Genomic DNA, 19,670 nt, shown 5'->3' with positions numbered 1-19,670 from the left:
TTAAAAGTCTTAGTGTTAAGCAAAAGAAACAAGGGTTTAGATGCTTAATCTTTCTACAGTATTATGTAAAAATGCTTAATGTTATAATTAAGGTAGATAACAATTTGATTCGGCTTGATTCTAAAAAATAATTCGGTTAACAAATAATATTTTATCTTTTCAAAAATCAAATCCAATAAATAGAGAAATAAACTCCAACTAAAATTCCATTAGTTCGGTTATCATTTTTCAGAATTTAAATTATTTTTAATTTATTTACTTAAATTTATAAATAAAAATATATTTGATTCTATAAAAATTAATAAAAATTATAATTTAATTTGAATAATTTTAATTTTTTATTATAAATTAAAAACCAAACCAAATAGACATCTTCTAATTCGAGTTGAAATTGAATTGAATATAACAAAATCTGAATTAAATACTACCGCTCGATTTGATTTTTGATTTTCTAGCCCTGGCGATACCCGTCTTAACCCAACCCATCTGCAAATGACATTGAAAAAGAATGGGCCCTTTATTAAAATAAAATATTTTAACGGCAGAGATCAGCCCATCAGGGACGAATAAAGTAACGCGACTGAAAGTATCTCCCAATCACTTTGCTTTGCATCGATGCCACGTATCCAACGCTGTTTCTCTGTCGTCTTCTTATATATCACTCTCGTAAAGCTAACAGCACCCAATAAAATACTAATTTCGTAAACGAATTTTAAGTGAAAAAGTTTTGTTCATAATACCTAAAAGAAAGTGAAAGCTGACCCATGTGAAGATTGTCGGAGAAGAAACCTTTACCCCACAAAAACAACAACGACACAGTCATCCTTCATGAAATAATAAATCAAATCCTCACCTTTGATAACGAATGATAAGATTAATCACCGTCGCCAAAAATCTTAATCAATACTCAATAAAAACTGCCGCTTCCAAGAATCTCCTCCTATCAAGCTATTAGAATTTCGGCGCAGGCTCTGAAAACTACAGCTAAACAAAAAAGGTCCTTTTCTAACAATGACCTCTTTTTTGTTTCCCTTCTTTTAAGCAAAGCGCCCCATTGCTTTCAAGGTTTGCGTGACGACATAGCACAATTGTGTGCGTGAGAGAGAGAGAGCTAGGACTTTCGCTCACTCGTTGCTGTACTACTCTTATCCACTTTCGCACTAGCTCATGACAGTTGTCGTTCTAAGGTTGTAGGATCGATACTAAAAAATCCTGAATAATTTCTTGTTTGGTTGTCTTATTCAACGCTTTTGGCGACCAAATTTGCGTGTCCATTCACAGCTTTTACCTTAAAAATAGTGCTTATAAGCCATCTTGCCCTGCATACTCACTCACTCACTCTACCTACTGCTCTGTTCTCATGGAGTTCCCTAGATTCTTCTGCTATGCTTCAATTATTCTTTCAATTTCAGGTACCGGATAACTAACTCTCTAGTTTTATCTACTTGGATTGATTTGCAATGAATGAATTTGCTAATTTTGTTTGCTTTTTTTTTTTTTTTTGGTTATTGCAGCTTGTTTGTTTCCAATTATGGTTAATTCAGTTGGTATCAACTATGGACAAATAGCAAACAATCTTCCAACCCCAGAAAACGTAGTGCCACTAGTAAAATCAATTGGAGCAACAAAAGTTAAACTCTACGATGCAGATCCAAGAGTCCTTAGCGCATTCGCAAACACCGGCGTCGAATTCATCGTTGGCTTAGGCAACGAGTACTTAGACAAGATGCGAGATCCGAACAAAGCCCAAGCTTGGGTCCAACAAAACGTTCAAGCCCACTTGCCAGCCACAAAAATCACCTGCATCTTTGTCGGAAACGAGGTTCTCACTTTCAACGACACTTCTCTCTCGGACAACCTTCTGCCGGCGATGCAAAGCGTTCACACTGCACTGGTTAACCTCGGACTCGACAAACAAGTGACTGTTACGACAGCACATTCCTTAGCCATTCTCCAAACGTCGTATCCGCCTTCAGCTGGAGCATTCCGTGAAGATCTGATCGATTGTTTAGGCGAAACTTTGAGTTTTCATCAAAAAACTGGGTCTCCTTTTTTGATCAATGCGTATCCCTACTTCGCTTATAAGGGAAATCCCAAGCAAATTCCGTTGGATTTTGTTCTTTTTCAGCCAAACCAAGGAGTTATCGATCCAGGCACGAATTTACATTACGACAACATGTTATACGCTCAAATCGACGCCGTTTACTCTGCTTTAGCTTCTTTAGGTTACAAGAAACTCCCAGTTCATATATCGGAAACTGGGTGGCCTTCAAAGGGAGATGAAGACGAGGTTGGAGCTACATCTGATAATGCGAAGAAATACAATGGGAATTTGATTAAATTGATGGCGAAAAAAACAGGAACTCCAATGAGGCCGAATTCGGATCTTAATATTTATGTTTTTGCTTTGTTTAATGAGAATATGAAACCAGGTCCCACTTCAGAGAGGAATTACGGGTTGTTTAAGCCTGATGGAACGCCGGCTTATCATCTTGGTATAAGTAATACCAACGTCGTCGGAAGTAATACGACCGCCGCTGGAGGTATTGGAAATGCCGTGAGGACGCCATCTTCTCCGACGAGTTCTTCCACTGGTTATTTGTCTATTTCTTCCGCAACGGTAAGTTATTGGTAGAAGTTTGGAGTTTTCACATTTTAACCGTTAAACTTCCGCTTTTCATTGCGGATATTCCGTTATCTTGATAAGATTTAAGAGATTTAAATTGCACACCTTTCATTGGATTCTTCTGCCTGGGTCTGATAATGACAAACTTTGAAATGGTGACATTATCGTTTTTTCAATTTTTTGGTTGATAGCAGGAAAGATATCAAATCGTCGGTCATGTGCTGCTGGCGTCATTGTTATTGACTAAAACGTTGGTGTAGAGACGAATTCAAAGCTCTTTTTATTAGATTTAAGAGAAAACTTAAAAAAAAAGGGCAACGGAGAGGGAGATATAAAGAGAATAAGAGGCAGCTTCGTTGTAAGGGAAAGGTAAATTCTGTTTCTTTGCTTGTACGGTTCTAAGAGTGTTCAATGGAATATCAACTTTACCTTTGACTGTTGTCCCAAAAATGCATAAGTGCATGTAAAATATCCAACGAGAGCCCTACTCTGTCAACTTTCTTTTTTTTTTGTTTTTGGGCAATTGGGTGATGGTGGGTGGCGTAAGGCCTGACTTGGTATTTTGAACCCAAATCATTTGGGTTGCTTTTGATCTTTTTAGTTAGCAATCAAGTGATCTTTTTTCACTTTTTGTTGCAGGGTGTTAGGTTTGCTGATTGAGAGAGTTTGGTAGAGAGAGGGACCGCATCTCACATTTACTAGTCTAGTCGATGATTGTTAATTTGCTACATTTGATTCTTCTTTTTTATCTCCATTCTGGTTGTAGTGGCCAGGAGGATGTACAATTATTATTCAGATTTTTTATATATCCATTTAGCATTGATGAACAAACACGAACAAACACTAACAAAGACACACGAACAAACACGAACAAAGACACTCGAACAAACGCAAACACCAACAATAATAGTAACAAACTAGATATTTAAAATATTGGTAGAAATTTACAATAGAGGAGGGTAAAAGACTAGTAGTGATGATGAAAGTGTGGCTAGTAGGCAGGGAGAGTAAGCTGCTTCAAGACCCTCTGCCTTAACCCTTTCAGAGTCTATATAGAGACAAAAACTAACCATAGTTGTTTAAACATGGTTAGGAAACCGTACCAATCAAAATACTGTAATATCAATACTGTTTTTTTTTACTGTACATCTTTTGCTATGGTTGTCTGCTATCTTTTCAGCTGTTTGCTATAGTTGTTTTGTCGGAGACCAAGCCCACTTTCGGCTGTCTGCTACAGTAATTGGGATAAACTTGGATTAGCTTATCTTTCTTAAATATTATCCAGGTTTAGCAGCTCTTCGTCTTCAAGATTAAAAGATTATGAAAAATCTCTTTTAGATTTATTTCACATTTGTCAACTTTCTTGGTATTAAAAGAAAAGACTTTTGAGGGTGATCAATGTGTGTAGCAGTTCTACTGCTTCAAGATCAGAAAATAATTCAGAATTACTGCCTGCTTCATAGGCTCCATAATATTTTCAAACAAAAATTGATATCTTCAAAATAATCACAAAAATTCAAAAAATTATTTATTTCTTGGATTATTAATTGATTTTCTTCAAAATAATCAATATCTCGTTATTTTAGCAGGTATAAAAAAAAGGAGATTGTCGAAAACCATTTGATCAAAAAGTTATTTTGCATTAATTTATTTAGCTAAAAATTCAGCTAATTTAATCATCTATTTTTTGAATTGTGATTTTTTTTGAGAGATGGTATTTTTAAATATTGTTAAGTATCTTATAGATGTCAACAGGGAGTCCTGGATCATAAAAATCTCTTATTTCTATAGTTTTCATTTTTGTATCTTTCAATAGGTTTTCTGTTGAAGATATAATTTCAGAATAAGAAATTGAAGTTCATTGATTTGGATCTTATGCAAATTGAGAATAATAGGAGGGCTGAATTGGAATTTGATGAGGCAGATACCCATGAGGAGTATGAATAAAAATTCCTGGGTTAGAAATTGGTGCCGATGGAGGAAATGTAGGAGAAGAAGTCAGAACTTTTTAGTTTGCTTCTTTTGTATTGTTCTCCATGCAAGGGTTATTTACCCTTAACTATAATCTGCAAGAATATTTTTACCACCGTTAATAAATTCAATAGTAAAGCTATATTGACCGAAAAATTTGTACAATCTAATCCGTTTTGAATTAATTTCTATTTTTCTATTTTTAAGGAATTCTTTCACAGATTGGTTATCAGTTCGAATAGTAAAGTGTTTTGGCCAGCAACCTGATTCCGTCCTTTCAAACATTGGGATATCATTAGAAAACAGAAGAGACAAAGAACAGTAGTAGACGGAGAAGAAAAAGACATGAAAAATAAAGGGTCATAGCGGTTGGGTCCTCATTTTACTAAACTAATATGGTATTATGTTTGAGAATTCGGCTGAAAGTTGGTAGAGATAATTTTGATGGTTTCCAGGTCACTTGTTCCCCCCTCGAATCTTTTCTTCCTTTACAAGATAAAATTCCCAGACAGAAAAAGTCGGTCACTCCCCTCTCTTCGTGCAATGGGAAGAAAGGATAAAATAAAATGGAATTTACTGTTGCACTCAATTCTAAAATCTTTTAATATTTACATGCATCGCTGTCAATAATGTCTAATGACATTGTTAAAAGACTAAATCATCTTCGAGTTCAATGGCTAACTGACTAGCAGTCAGGTGACAGACACTTCTGTAGAAAAAGGTTACAATCAATAGATAGCTATTGGCTATCATCACTTGCTCATAATACAAATTAGGCACCTATAAGCGGCAAACCTAGTACTCTGCCCAAAATTTTTTTAAAAAAAATTTAAATAATAATTGAACTAATATTCGCCCCCACCTTTTAACTGTATCACCCTTTCGCTATTGGTCCAGTGCTAGGGTCACCTATCTTCTATAACATGTGGGGCTGATCCGCTTCCTCAGCCAAGTAAATCATCAGTTCATCACATGGTATAATAGTGACTGTCGCAGATGAACCCAGCCTCACCTCAAATGGAGGCAGCTCCAGAAGCAACAGTATCGCAAAATGCACTCAACCAGGGCCTTAAGAGATGAAATGACTATGCGATGCCTCTCCTGTCTCCACCTTGGATTCAGTTCTAACTCTTTTATAGAACAACAGATAAGCAGCTGAGGTCTTGACGTCAGATTCGTTGACTGGAGAAACATGACTATCATCGAAATGATACCATCTATTCTCATCAACCAACTGCAAAAGTGGAAAAATAAAGCATCTTAGATATGAATTGAATCAATATCCCGTATGAAAGGCAATTCCACAGAACCATCAAGTCATAAATGATATTGAAGATGGTCACAAGTTAAAAATTATGAGTAAGGTGCGTAAGTATTATCCATGAGAGATGGCTATCGGGATAGACTAATAAAAGTGCTAATCAGCTAGATTAGTACTTTACCTTAGCATAGGCAGTGTAGTGGCCACCACCTAGACCACCATAATGGTTGCTGATGGCATATAGCTCATATACACAAGATTGCCCATCTTTGTTCATCACATATTTGCTCAAATCAAGATTGTGAATTGGGAAATTCACAAAAGTGTCAATCTTGTTCTTTAGGTATCTGCCGTAAGTGAAGCGTTTCAAGTGAAAAACAATAATCTCTGGTAGCATCCACAAGTCTAGCTTCTTTATAGCTTGCCTGTGTTCCTTGCATCGAGGACAATACCTGCATAGATAATTTAAGTCATAACATTAAGGCATCAATACTTGCTTACAGCAAAGTGAGTATCTGCAACTTTTATCATCTGAAATCTATTTAAACGTGTTTCAAGCACTTACCACATATCATCAGGCCCTAGAGGCTCTTCCATCAAGAAAGCATCCAAACATGAAGATAGAGAGATGGCTTCCTGCCGGGTCTTTTTTGCTGCAAACCCTGCTTTATGAATCTCTGGGATGTCCTTCAAGTAGTTGGCATCATATAGCTCCTGTTCTTTGTCAGTCCAATCTAGCACAACCCTTAAGATTTTCCCGGACTCAAAGAGGGTATCCTTCTTAAAAGCCTTGAAGTTCATAAAGCTATCATCAGTCAAAAGGAGTGGAAGTGATAAGTCTGTGCTTGATGTACCCTCAAGTTCTGCATTTGCAACTGACAGAGCATCAGAACTGCCGCATTGTTCATCAAGACCATCCGAAAGAAAGCCATTTTCCTTGCCAATATGTGCCTTAGCTGAAGGATATGTTCTTTTGAAAGGTGACAGTACTTTAGAAACAGCGGTTTCAATATTAGCTCCACTTGGTTGGTCTTCTCCCAAATAAGTAACCAGTGGAGTTCCAAAAAGCCCTGTGCCAATCCTAAGATAATCTGTTGTGAATCTGGAAAGCACAGTATATTGGTCCAATATCTTAAGCAAAGAAAAAGAAGTGAAGAAGAAGACAGCTTATTCAACAAATTCATATGTGACTCTCCCGCCCTAAAAAAATTTTAACCAAAAACTAAGAAGAAATATCCATCCCCTCTCTCTCTCTCTCTCTCTCTCTCTCTCTCTCTCTCTCTCTCTCAGCTTATTAACAGAATATGAGACTACTTTCTCGCCCCCTCCAAAAACTTAAGCCAAATATAAGAAGCCAAAAAAGTCCATTCCTCATTTCCTAGTAAACTGCAAAAGAAATTAACCCTTCTGCAGATTTTCTTAACCAAATTCATAACAAATGGTAAGCACAGTCAACAGATGAACCGTGTGACACAAATGATTGCTATTTAGAAAAACAATAATAATCACAAGACAATTGCAATGATAGATGAAATTATGAACCCTTAGTTTTCCAAAATATTAAAGTGTCTGCAGATAGTAAACCCAATTACAACAATATAATTCGATTGGGCAAAATTCCAATAGCTAGAGAGACAAAGGAAGTAAACTTACTTTTCCTGCCATCGATGAAAAATTACTAGCTTAGTTTTACCCATCCCTTTTTTTTGAAATCGGAAGGCCACAATACGTTCATCATCCTTTATCGAAATCAATGGCTCCAAAGGCGACTCCAAAAATTTGTAAATCTTGTTTCCATAGACCTGATATAGAAGATTTACTACTTTAGCCAATCAGGGTAATCTATTATTTAAACAGCTAAAAATAAATTAAGAATCAACTCAAGATAAATTTACCTCTGCAAGTACGAGACTCTCATCACTCCTCAAGCAACATGCAGTACCTAATGCCAAAAGGAGATCTTTGCAGAAACCATTTTTCAGCACAGAGACAGCATATGGCATTGGGAGACAACTTCCATCACCATAAAACACCGTCACTGTCATTGTCCTGGTGATAGTTGAAGGTAGCGGCAATGATAGATACATGAAGGGATCAAAAGTAATTGAAATTTTGCTGCAAACTGGGCAAACCAGTGTTGACTTATATTGACCCTGAGAGGCAAGAGCATTATCAACAATATTCCAATTGTTAGTAACATGAGGGAAAATCAGCCTAATTTTCGTGCTTAGAAACTTGAAGTTGTGTATTATTGACATGCAAGATGAATGAAAACAGTTACATAAGCGTAGGACATATCAAAGATGAAACCACAAAAGCACTAGACACCTATAGTCTGAGAAATGCCCAAATCTTAAAGAACGGAAACAGCCAATTAATGGCAAAATTGCAAAATGGAACTTCTAAGTATGCTCAGAAAAATGCAATTGGTCATGAAACCATTTAAAGTGACACTGAAAACAAATCTTAGATGAGTAATTGTATTTGCCATGTAATAAAACCCTGATACCACTCTTAACTCAACATAACGTTAAGGATGGCTATCATATGCAGCTCTAAATCAAAGGCAAAATAAGAAAATTTCTCACTTGGCATACATCCACAATAACTGAGTCATTCCTGGCCTTGTGATTTTTCCAACACTCAGCTGCAACTTCCTCATCAGGACGACCGTCTGAATCCTTCATTTCAATATAAGGTTTTTGTTTAACCCGATTCAAGTCTTCATGCAGCCCATCCAGTAAGAAAGCCAGAAGTTCCTAAACAAAAGATGCTCCATCATTAGAGAAAGCATAAATATGATAAAAAAATAGATGTAACACCTAAAAGTTATACCTAGAGATACCATTTAAACAACATTCTAAGTCATTCTTAAAGTTGTTTTTAAAGTATAACAAAAAAGGTCCGTGCTAAGCCTTAGAGTAAAAATTATAAGTCCAAGATTAAAGCTTAGGATCCTCTCAACATACATTACCCTCTTATTACAGTTAAAGACTTAAATATCTTTAGTCCTCCATACTGCAGCATCACCAGAATTTTGAGAACATACGATGTTTTGCTAAACAATCATACAATCACTAACCGCGCTTGCCTTCTTAGGAGTAATTTAAAGTATTAAAATTGTAACTGTAAAGTCAAACTAAGCATCCTATTTGCTACTTTTCAAGATTTTAGCATTCATTGCTTTCTTTCCAACTTAATATTGTTGTGGTAAACATACTCGAAAAAAATAATGCCCACACTAATTTATACAAGTTACCCAATTGCCAACATTGCAGAAGAACAGAGCATTCAGTCATCACAAAATACTTACTTGAGAATCATGCTGGTTGTAACCACTAAACTGTGGTGCAAACCGAGCAAGTTTTCCCTTAAATACACGTGGAGCTATTGCAGTTCGCCCTGAGGACCATGATTTTCGTAACAACTCACCAAATGCAAGTGCAAGCTCCCCCTGCACAAGTTCAACTTATATTAGAGATTTTGTGAAGCGCTCAAGAATAGGTGTCAAAATGTGCAAATGAACAATCAATATTAAACTCAAAAACAAAATGGTTGATAGCACCACAACTTACATGCATTCCTAAAGGATTTTCTGTGTTGATCTCATCACTGTAATCTTTCAAGAAGTACTCAACAAGAGGGGGTGTGTGCACTAAACATTGAAGAGCACTATTCATAAAACAAGTATTTCCTAGGTTCTGCAATCCAGCCAAACCGCCCTTCTCTCCTTTTCTAACAGAGTTATAAGCATCAAAACCATCATCCATATCTGTTAATCCTGAGCTTAAGGAACTTCCAGGATACAGATTTGATCTGTAACCTGAGGAGTGACCATTGGACAAGGTTGGCCCCCTAGCAATTGTCAAGGGTGATCTTGAAGGTTCCAAGGAAACCAAAGCTAGTTCATTTCCTGTAGAATCCATGCCAAATCTTGAAGAATGACATCCATCAACTTCCTCCAGAAGAATCTGTAAAGTTTCATCAAACATGCAGGTAAATCAAAACCAAATAGAAATGGAAACAGGGAAAGACAAACAAAAAGATACTCACATCTTGATCCATCTGCAAGTTTGCCTCCTCTAGGCTTTTATTTGAAACAATCAACCGTGCATGCTTTCTCTTATTGAAGTAATCCCAAATGCAAGCCTAGCAATATATAATGAACCAAAACACATAATTGAAGTTTACTTATATTAAACAAATTTACTTCTAAAATAATTATATTAAAGAATATATACTTAAAAAAATGACATGCTCACCTTATCCCGCTCTATTCCTCTAAGCGCACAGACCTTTTGGAAAAGCTCAGTTACAGAAGCCTAAACATACCATCCAACCAAAAGAATAGAAGTGAGGAAAAAGGGGAGTTAGAACCTGCATGGTCTACAACAAAAATGCATATTTTCAAGGACACTAAAGACCTGAAAATAAGACCTTAGAAACCAAAAGGCAATTTCATATCACTTTAACAATTGGTTGGAATTGGAATAATTTCCGGTTTTGTCTAAGATTTCAAAACTTACAATGAACAAACATCAATACCAGAAGCCTGTGTTAACAAAATAACTTTATCACCATTATCTTCCATTTGGCCTAAGCAATATAACAAAAGAATGGACCAACCCCCAATCCATGCAGATCAAAAGCCATACCTTTCTGCTTAACCATATAATTGACTGACTATCGTCCCTGGAATCTATCAACTTAAGACAAAGTGGGTAAACCTCCACGTTATACTTTCTATGATAAAAACCCTGCAAAATCATCTTTCTTGGCAATGATGGCCCTCCTTTATACCTAAAAAGAAATACAAAGAGATATTAAAAAACATAAAAAAAATTTTAACTGATAGTTAATCGAATAAGTACAGCAAAGGTAGGTACATTCAGGTGTATTACTTATGATCAAGTCGCTCAAGTACACTGTTTTAACCTAGAGGTAAATGTTATTTGATCATGATGGCAGAAATGTGTCTACACATTTCTTTGTATGTTTATCCATTTTACAAACATAAACCACTAACTAAATCTCACAATTAACCTTGAGTAAACATCAAAATTATTACTACCAAAAAAGGCTAACAACTCTTTCAGAGAACTTCATCGTAGATCTTCACAAGTAGTTTGGTAACTCAATACACTATCAACATGACCAAAGCATATAGCATATACATTATAGATATCAATGTGAAAATAGCCAGAGGTGAAACATTACCATTCATAAAGCTTTTCCCAGACTCCTTGTGGTACCAAAACATAATCCTGCCCTTCCGTCAACATTCTCCGAAGCTGTATCTCATTGTCCTTACAATCGCAATCACTTCCATTTTCAACAATATCAGAGTTATCGATAGGACCCGGCCTTTCTGCCATGATCAAAGAAGCCCCATTCATATGCCGAAAATCAGAAGACTGGTTCCCAATCAAATTTTCATCAGCGTCTATCCCAACATACCTCTCCCACGTTCGAAACCACCTACAATAAAAAGGCCCAACTTGTACAGTCAATTAAAAATCCGATGTTAAAACTAGGTAATTAATTTAATTTTAATTGATTATTGGAAGAGAACTGGCACATTCAAAAACCAAATGCATTTTCGTTATAGATTTTCCAAACAACAACCAGCCAAAAAAAAAAAGGGTTAAAATTCGTTCAAAACGGACCTACTCGAAATAACGAAATACAAGTTGCCTTCTTTCAAGCTACGCTCGGATTCGTTTCTTAAATCAGTAACGATCTTTTTTTCTTCTTGGGGCGTGCACGGCAAGCAACTTACCCCATTCTCCATCATGAATCCGGAATCCGGAATCGTCATGATCGATGAATCACCACCCTACACATCAACCAAAACACAATTTCTTTAAAAAAAAAAAAAAAAGAATCATCAAGACTATCCAATTCAGAAATCAAGCAGATTAGGATCACCTATAGGAGATCAGAATCAAAGCAGATAATCGCTTGTCCGTCGATGAGGGAATGCACGAAAATTGGAAGAGAAAATAAAATTTAAAAAAGGGGAAAATGGAATAATCGGGGAACCCTAAACAGATAGGGGGAGAAGGAAGGGAGAGAGAAGGAGAAAGAGTTAATTGGACAAAGCAAACTTAAACTTACCGTCTTTTCAACGATCTTGTCTTTTCTTAACTTTGAGTCACGCACCTTTTTATAGGCGTTAACAATAAAATGGCAAATAACCCAAATCATAGATTAAATAAAAAAATCTTTTCTTTTCTTTTGTTCTTTTTATTTTTTTTCGTTTTTCATTTTTTTTTTTCAACCTGACCAGAGCTTGTCAAAGTCGGTTACTTTAAACGTAAACACCAGTTTTATTGGAAGGTTTTTCTTTTCAGTTGCAGCAATTCCTTACGTAAGAAGTAAGATTGTGACTCCTTTCCTTGACACAATTATATTTGGGTTAAAATTATTTTAACTTGTTCAACAAAATAAATAAAAAGAGTGAGAAAATATAATAAATTTTCACTTGCTAAATATAGAAAAATGACCATTCTTGATTGTTGTAACTTTTATGTATCTTTATTTATTTATTTATTTGGAATAGAATAAAAGAATATGTCTGAAATAAAAATAAATTTTGATTTCTCCTATTGACAGACAATTTGATGACTTAATTCGTTCCCTAAATTAATCTCTTAGAACATGAGCATGATTGAATATTCAGTTGGTCAAATAATAAATAATTTGATAATTTTATCCAACATGGCAGTCTATGATTATTATTTTATTATTATATACAAATAAAAGTCAGCCTTCGTTTCTTCTTGATCGTCAGTGCAATAAAAAATGGGAAGGCAAGGGGAGCAGTAACGACAATAATAACAATGCATATATTGGTATGACGATAGCCTTCGCATTTCCATCCCATATTTTCCTCTTTTTCAGGTAAGAATAAGAGAAAATTCATAATTATGTTATGAGGTGACCTAAGGACAAAATGGTTAGCAACCCCACGCACAAAAATGCACGGAGACTAAAACTTGCAATACTTGTAATAGTACTTGGTGGTTTGCTCATTGGTTATTACGAACGCAACCATTTGTAATATATATAATTGTGATGGTAGCTTTTACTTGTTCGTGTAAAATGTAATCTCAGATTACTAAGACTTTTCTTGAAACTTGTTGTAGGCACGTTATAGTACCAAAAAATAAGTCTATCCACACTAGTTTTACATTTACTAATCGGAGCACAAGAACAACCGGCACTACCACTCACTCAGCAGGCCTAGCAACTCTTCAAAGCCAATAGCGAATCGCTGGTTTGGTATTATTGACCCATTGCCGGACAAAAAGTGGAGTCACTGCATACAGAGAATCATCTCAAAAGATCCGCGCATGGAAGATGGACTCACTATCAGCAAACACAAGAAGACCACTGTCCAAATGTTAAAACTGAATCCATTTCCTCATCTCCGGAAATCAGTTGAAACCAAGAATCGATACGCCTCAAGTTACATGGTCTCATCTGAGCTGGCTGAGGCCTCGCTTCCCACGGGACAAGCTGTGCCACCTTGGATCTCATCCTCACTGAACATGCTCTCCTCACTGGAATTAGAGAAGGGCCCAGCATCATCATCACTGAAATCTGTCTTCCTTCTCCTTTGGACATCTTTTATTCCTCTTCCTTGCAAAGCCAGTCGCCTTCGCTTCCTTGCTTTCCGTTTGCCCTTGGGAAACTCTTCTTTCTGTGACTCGAGGCTTTTGCTTTCTACCTCCTTCCTACTTCTTCCCTTGCAGCATTCATTATCCTCTGATTCTTCAGGATCAGCCTTGCGCCTTTTCCTACTTGAATTAGTCTGCTATAGAATAATGTTATCGCAATCTTTAATTAAAATCCAACAAAAATAAAATTCATTAAAATTTTACAAGTCAATAACTGTGAAATTATGCAAAGGAAATAAAAAATAAAAACAAATTAAATGCTAACTCCGAGTAAAATGTACATGGTATAAAACAACTGAATTATAGTCCAGGTGCTATTAGACCACTGTGTGCCCTATAAAATTATTTTCCTTTGCCTTTGCTACTGTCCCTTTCTATCAGTTCCTGTTTATTTGTGCGCATCTTTTGGCTTCATATTATCACCAACAAGTGCTTAGGAATAATAGTGAACCTCATAAGAGAGGTTAAGCAAAAAAATTTGCGATACACCTTCGCAGCAATGCTGTCACCATGCCAATAGATGACGTAACTTGACAAAGATAATTCAAATATGTCACAAGGCCTCATCATAGGCATCTATTTCCTTACCTTTTTATTCACTAACATACAATTTTCATTAGCTAAACCAAAAAAGTGAAAGCAACAACAATCCACGTGGACAAAATTGTAAGACAGCAGCAAATAATGATTATTAATCAAAAAAGAAAGTCCACACCAGGCTGGTTTTGTGGTTTTGGGTCCCATAAGGAATTTACCGCTCAAACTTGCATCCCTTATTCCCTCAGCAGAATACAGTGCACAAACAAAGTAGCAAAGAGGCTCAGCCACAAGCTATGTGCATACCTTGGGGCCACGATCAACTAACTGAGCCCATTCTTGTCGATTTCTTAGGCAATCAAGAACAGCTTGAGAATGACTAGAATATGCATAGCGTTCTCCATTATGTTTCCTCAAGTTAGGCCAGTGCTAGAACAATAGCAGAAAAGAAAAGAATGAGAAGCAAATTTTTCCTCTAAAAGAACTACCAGGGGTAAAAAGAAAGATGTCATAAGGCAACCAGTAGGAACTCTGCCTGACAGAAGCAACATACCGGCAGCACTGAATTACAAAGTTCTTCATATGTCGTTCGCCTGCCTTTGCTCATAATCTCATTTATCAAGCCTGAAAACATGAAGAATATTACAAATGGTTAATTAAAGATTAAGCAAAAAAACATAAGATTGGTCCTAATTCAGGATATTTTTGGTAAATAAGACTTCTTGTAGAGGCAGTTACCAGGTAAAGTACGATGTATAGAACCAGGAATTGTGCCTGTGTCATCGTCAGTTAAATTCCTAGGTGAACTGCGAATAGATGACAAATTTTGATCATGAACTTCAGTGGAAGAAGAAGGGCCACTATTTGTGGTTGTGGTAGGCGCGGAAGATATGTTCTTGCAATCCCTTTTAGCAGAAGCATGAATGGCAGATCCAATATCTTTACCCTGATCAGGTGAAGATGGCACTTTATCAGTCCTTTTAGCCTCATGATCAAGATCACGAGAAACACGGGAGCCATCTTTAGATGCATCCTTATTTTTTCTTCTAGGAACCTACAAATGCAAGAAACACACATCAAAGCTGAACCCTGTTGAAAACCTCTGTTTACCGATGCAACTAATACTTGAAACAGGAATAGCTGGTTGGCACAAAAATGTTAGAAAAGGACGTGCACATATTACCAAACTGTGATCCTTTCCTCCGGAGCTAGATGCGCGCTTTATTAGCATGCTTGTTGCAGTAGCAGATGCCAGCTGAGGAAAGCTACCAGCATGCCACACACGTGGGACACGGGGTACTCTTGGTGAACTATTAAGTTCTTGATGCAAAAGTAAAGCAAGCTGAAATTGTAGAGGAAGAATAAAATTGTTAAAGGAAGCTCCTAGAAATAAAAAATTAAAAAAAAAGAGAGAGAGAGAGAAAGAGAAGGAATAATAAATTATCTTATTAGAAGATAGCACTTGATCTCACACCTCTTCATCACTCAGAGTAGGGGAAATGGATGGTGCAAAAGGATGCGCTGCTGATGCATGGGTAACCTTAGTACTTGACTGATTGAACTTCTCACTTTTCTGTGGGAAACATGAAGCTGATGTCTTATGTTGTTGGACATGCAAAGCAGACTGAATTTGCAGTGAGCCAGCAGACTCGCCAGAGACTGAGGTACCTGAAGTATTCTGCACCAAAGATGCCTTTAAAGATGAGTAAGGTACAGAATCTTTTGATTCAGATATGGTTCTTTTAGAAATGGAAGTATGTGAAATCCTGCTTTGGTGTGAGACTTTTGAAGTAGAACTAACAGAGGATTTTAGACGCTCTTTTACTGCCTTCCGAGATATGTCATGTCTTTCTTCATCCCTAGGTACATCACTTGCAGCATGATCATTCTTAATGCTCACATTATTATCAGGCATTACCCGCTGCTCCGTGCTAGGATTACAATTCTGAGTATCTGTACGTTTAGAGTTATCAGGAATAGATGACACGGGGATTATGGCAACAGATGAAGTAGAAGGTGACTTTCCAACACATACTACCATTTTACGCTGGATAGACTGTTCTTCAGAGGTTACAACATTTGCACTTGGTTTAGGCTCTTCAGCAGATCCAGGAACATGGTTGGATTCTGAAGAACTTTTCTGCACCAACTCAGGAACTTCTAAACCCTCCAAATCACGTTTTAGCATCGAACAATCACCAGACAACTTGTTAGCTTTATCAGAACCACAATCAGCAACAATATCTGACTCAATGACCTTCACCTTACTGTCAGAAAATTGTGAACTGCCTCCGACCGCATCATTCATTTGGGAAGTCTCTGATGTCTGATGGAAAGATGTCTCTATATTTTTAGTATCATCAGGAGGAGAAGGTTCAGCAGTTAAAACAACCTTAGAGTCATCATCATCATTCATTTCTCTTTTAACCTCGATATCAGGTTTAACAAAACTGTGAGACATGATGCAATTAGAATCTTTAAGAATCTGATTGCCCTGAACTCCCAGGGCAGTACTAGCCAAATTGTTAACCAGATACTCCTGAGGACTTCTTTTAGAACCTTCTACACCACCATCTCCTTTGTCAACTGCCATGCTATCACCCTATTCACAAAAATATGAAAAGTTAATTAAAATACCAAGTGAAACCAAAAGCATATCAGAAATGCTTGTTAAATCCTCCTTCTCTACTATTTTACACAGAAAGAAACATCAAGGATTGCATGCACCATTAATGTGCATGCAAATTGCACAGACTAGTTGTCAATGTCATAACTCACAATAGTTACATAAATTTGCAACATGTATCTAAGTAATGCTTTCAATGCAACATTTCAAAATTTTTACACAATATTCAATTTTAGAGAACAAGTATAGGTACAACTGCAACCTACTTGTGACAAAGCAAACTAAAAGTGTAACACAACAATTTTAGAACTAATACACTGAAGCTTTAACTGCTTTACATTTTGGAATTTTGTTTTTCATGTCAATATCTCTCAGCTTCAGTGTTTTAGATGAGATTTTGAAGTTTGCTTAGCATGGTACACTACAGTTCTTTGATCATTTCCAAGATAGGTATGCCTGCAATCCATGAATAGGTATAAATTCTGTAACCAACAAAAACCTTATGCAGTTAGTTTATTTTAGTAATTTGTGAAAGTCTCCTCTCTTGTATAATGAACTTGGCACCCTTTCTTGAGCAACTTGCCCGTTTCTATTATCATGGTGTCCCCTAGATCAAAAGCAAAACCTATTTACCAAAAAGCAGAAGTTTGGCCTACTACAACATTTTGAGACAATTGATTTTGATTTCACATGACCCAACAACATTATAGACTTGCTTCAAGAAGATTGAAGACTCTGGTGGTTGTGATGTAACATCAACTAATAGAGCTTCTTTTCTTCTGCTAGATAAAGTTTTTTTTTTAAAAGAGAAAAAAAACATTACAACAGACAGAACTACAAAAACAACAACAACAAAATTCATCCTTAATACCAATAAATGAAAGGCATAACAAAGATACCACTTCTTTATCAGGAGTTATCCCAAGATATTTGTGCTCTAATGGCAATGCAACAAGATCCTCAGATTTTGCGGAGGTCTTCATAGCCGTGGGAAATTGATGGTCAGCTTTCTCATCCTTTGCTTCAATTCTAATTGGACAATCATGTCCAGACATGCCAGGAATTGAGACCTCTGAGGTACACTCCCTTTCCCCTAGGTCGTTCTTAGGCCTTTCAACTACAAGGTTCAATGCAAGGCTACCATCTGATGTGTGTTCTTGAAGCAAATTGTCTTTCAAATTTTTGTTCTTTACACTTTGAACATGAGTCTTGAAAAACTTCGGACCTCTGTCTTCATAAAATTCCAATTGTTTTGCATCACTGCTGGGTCTAAACACTAGTAATAAGAACGCAAACAAACACAAGAACAACAAAAAGAGCCTGGGGTCAACATACATATGCCAACTTCTGTAAAGATGAGATTCACCATTACCATTCATTCCAATAATATGAAACACATATTTTTGAATAAATAACTACATTTCTCATAATGACAAGATAATTTGAATCTCTGATCTATGTATTTGTACAGCATTAAATTCAATTGCAAAGAAAGTAACCTGTCTTATGGGACTGTACAGCTCTCTTATTTTCGTAAGCTTCTTTCTCAGCAGCATTTCTAGCCTTCTTCTTTGCACTCTTATCTTTGGACCCCCCAAGGTCGTCTTTCTTCTGCTTACTGGAGGGTACCACAACAGGCTGAAGAACACCCTTGTCCTCCCTTGCCCCATTCTGCCAACGTTTTCCATCCAAATCCTCATCATCACTCTTCTTCCCTTCATTTAAAGCATCCTTATTCGGAGACATTGGAGCACCAAACACCCTCTCCTTGGACAAGGAAAACAGAACTCCAGCACCACCATCAACCAGATTCCCATTCTCAATCTCAATTTGCTTACCATTTTTACTATCATCTTCTTTTTTCTCATCCCAACATGGGAATTCCCTATACTGGAAATTAAACTTTTTAGGCACGTACCCTGTACATTTCCATAACTGCGGCGTAAAAACCCCAGACAACCCTCCAACCAAACCAGGTTCCCCTCCCGGAACCCCTTGAACATGAACACGCTCTTCCATGGGGATATCAGTCCAAAGCCTAAAGGGCCGTGGGGGAGGCACATGGCCCACATAACTACTCTCTATCCTAACCGTTTTTGTAGGCAGTTCAACCAGCAATTGTGCCACCTCCGTTTCCTCGGTGTCGTTACGGTTGCTCTTGCTCTTGCACTTGTCACAGGCAAACAATTCTTCTCCCTTGGTGTAACGCGAGCAACGCGTGTGCACCCATACACCGCACTCGTCGCACTTCACCATCTCTTCACCGTCATCGAAATTGACGCCGCAGATGCAGTCCACCGTCCATGAATCGTCTCCCCAGTCGTCGTGGGGATCAGCCCGATGAGTCCGGCCTTTCATAATTATTATCCTAAACCCTAATTACAACAAAAATTTAAAAGACCCAACCTAAAAATCTTAAATTCCTAACCCCCCCCAAATTCACATTGAACTAAAAGTGTTCCGCTAATTTAACAGTTTTTCCCCTAACCTTTTTTTCCGAAATTGATTTGAAATTGAAGAATGAGTACCTGAAAACATTATAATCCTTTGTTGATACGATGATCTGAAGGACTCTCTTGGCGTCCGCAGGGGTAAACGAAAATGGCATCTCCCTCGCACAGGGAAGGACCGGAACTGAAAGGAAATAAATTAAAAAACAAAAACTACGAATTCTTTTTCGCTTCTGTCTCTTTTCTTTCTCGTTCTTTCCTCTGAGGCTCGGCCTCAAAATATCCAAGCCCTTTTACGATTGGTGGCCCAAGCCCATTCCCCCCTGTCCCTGCGTCACTCCTAAAGCCCTTTTTTAAATGTTTCCTTAAATTTAGTATTTATTATTTAACCAAGGATTGCGTTGACCAAAAAAATTTTTTTTTTAATTTTCTTTCCTTTTTTAGATTTTGATCTGGTATGTATAAATATATTAAAGTCAAAAATTTTAATAAAAAAATGGTTTAATATGAATAGTTT

The 19,670-nt window shown here is 36.9% G+C and overlaps 3 protein-coding genes across 15 annotated transcripts; 1 reads left to right on the top strand and 2 right to left on the bottom strand.

Annotated features, from left to right (window-relative positions):
* The first annotated feature begins 1,254 nt into the window (after positions 1 to 1,254).
* LOC111287487 (glucan endo-1,3-beta-glucosidase 11-like) lies at positions 1,255 to 3,467 on the top strand. 4 transcript variants are annotated; one of them, XR_016329106.1, is made up of 4 exons: positions 1,255 to 1,412; positions 1,515 to 2,620; positions 2,821 to 2,995; positions 3,266 to 3,467. XR_016329106.1 is itself a non-coding variant. In XM_022878096.2 (3 exons), exons 1-3 carry the CDS (start codon positions 1,361 to 1,363, stop codon positions 2,884 to 2,886), a joined length of 1,224 nt encoding a protein of 407 aa, XP_022733831.2. In that variant the 5' UTR covers positions 1,255 to 1,360; the 3' UTR covers positions 2,887 to 3,467. The 4 variants fall into 4 exon arrangements, 2 of the variants coding, with proteins under 2 accessions (XP_022733831.2, XP_022733823.2); XR_016329105.1 differs by having other exon boundaries at positions 2,818 to 2,995; XM_022878096.2 differs by having other exon boundaries at positions 2,821 to 3,467.
* Positions 3,468 to 5,154: 1,687 nt separating this feature from the next.
* Positions 5,155 to 12,174, bottom strand: LOC111279399 (ubiquitin carboxyl-terminal hydrolase 9-like). Of its 6 annotated transcripts, XM_022866398.2 has the most exons (15): positions 11,976 to 12,132; positions 11,529 to 11,694; positions 11,316 to 11,336; positions 11,076 to 11,226; positions 10,514 to 10,658; positions 10,121 to 10,180; positions 9,912 to 10,007; positions 9,434 to 9,829; positions 9,172 to 9,312; positions 8,447 to 8,617; positions 7,754 to 8,011; positions 7,512 to 7,660; positions 6,424 to 6,960; positions 6,040 to 6,310; positions 5,155 to 5,831 (listed from the first exon to the last, which is right to left on the bottom strand). In XM_022866398.2, the coding sequence occupies exons 1-15, from the start codon at positions 12,063 to 12,065 to the stop codon at positions 5,667 to 5,669; spliced, it is 2,817 nt and encodes a 938-aa protein (XP_022722133.2). In that variant the 5' UTR covers positions 12,066 to 12,132; the 3' UTR covers positions 5,155 to 5,666. The 6 variants fall into 6 exon arrangements, with proteins under 6 accessions (XP_022722133.2, XP_022722128.2, XP_022722125.2 ...); XM_022866393.2 differs by having other exon boundaries at positions 8,456 to 8,617; positions 11,076 to 11,336; positions 11,525 to 11,694; positions 11,976 to 12,174; XM_022866390.2 differs by having other exon boundaries at positions 11,076 to 11,336; positions 11,525 to 11,694; positions 11,976 to 12,156.
* Positions 12,175 to 12,896: 722 nt separating this feature from the next.
* On the bottom strand, positions 12,897 to 19,370 carry LOC111279374 (uncharacterized). 5 transcript variants are annotated; one of them, XM_089746237.1, is made up of 9 exons: positions 19,232 to 19,370; positions 18,203 to 19,078; positions 17,603 to 17,979; positions 15,552 to 16,679; positions 15,261 to 15,419; positions 14,816 to 15,131; positions 14,631 to 14,701; positions 14,296 to 14,506; positions 12,897 to 13,674 (listed from the first exon to the last, which is right to left on the bottom strand). In XM_089746237.1, the coding sequence occupies exons 1-8, from the start codon at positions 19,239 to 19,241 to the stop codon at positions 14,372 to 14,374; spliced, it is 3,072 nt and encodes a 1,023-aa protein (XP_089602363.1). In that variant the 5' UTR covers positions 19,242 to 19,370; the 3' UTR covers positions 12,897 to 13,674; positions 14,296 to 14,371. The 5 variants fall into 5 exon arrangements, with proteins under 5 accessions (XP_089602363.1, XP_022722105.2, XP_022722110.2 ...); XM_022866370.2 differs by having other exon boundaries at positions 12,897 to 13,677; positions 14,384 to 14,506; XM_022866375.2 differs by having other exon boundaries at positions 14,384 to 14,506.
* Between the last annotated feature and the right edge of the window lie 300 nt (positions 19,371 to 19,670).

Source organism: Durio zibethinus, chromosome 17, assembly GCF_047325235.1.
Source record: "Durio zibethinus cultivar Kanyao isolate XHJ-2024 chromosome 17, ASM4732523v1, whole genome shotgun sequence".
NCBI lineage: Eukaryota > Viridiplantae > Streptophyta > Magnoliopsida > Malvales > Malvaceae > Durio > Durio zibethinus.
This window is presented reverse-complemented; position numbering and strand designations above follow the sequence as displayed.

Excerpts from the sequence above, each read along its gene's own strand:
- LOC111287487 (XM_022878088.2), top strand. The coding sequence starts at position 1,361 with ATGGAGTTCCCTAGATTCTTCTGCTATGCTTCAATTATTCTTTCAATT. Across the intron at positions 1,413-1,514 it reads AATTATTCTTTCAATTTCAG|CTTGTTTGTTTCCAATTATG; the intron begins GTACCGGATAAC and ends TGGTTATTGCAG. Across the intron at positions 2,621-2,817 it reads TGTCTATTTCTTCCGCAACG|CAGGAAAGATATCAAATCGT; the intron begins GTAAGTTATTGG and ends TTTGGTTGATAG.
- LOC111279374 (XM_022866370.2), bottom strand. Across the intron at positions 17,980-18,202 it reads TGTACAGTCCCATAAGACAG|TGTTTAGACCCAGCAGTGAT; the intron begins GTTACTTTCTTT and ends TCTTATTACTAG. Across the intron at positions 16,680-17,602 it reads TAACTCCTGATAAAGAAGTG|GGTGATAGCATGGCAGTTGA; the intron begins GTATCTTTGTTA and ends TTTTGTGAATAG.
- LOC111279399 (XM_022866390.2), bottom strand. The coding sequence starts at position 12,065 with ATGATTTGGGTTATTTGCCATTTTATTGTTAACGCCTATAAAAAGGTG. Across the intron at positions 11,337-11,524 it reads TATTTCGTTATTTCGAGTAG|GTGGTTTCGAACGTGGGAGA; the intron begins GTCCGTTTTGAA and ends TTTTTATTGTAG. Across the intron at positions 6,311-6,423 it reads CTAGGGCCTGATGATATGTG|GTATTGTCCTCGATGCAAGG; the intron begins GTAAGTGCTTGA and ends TTATCTATGCAG.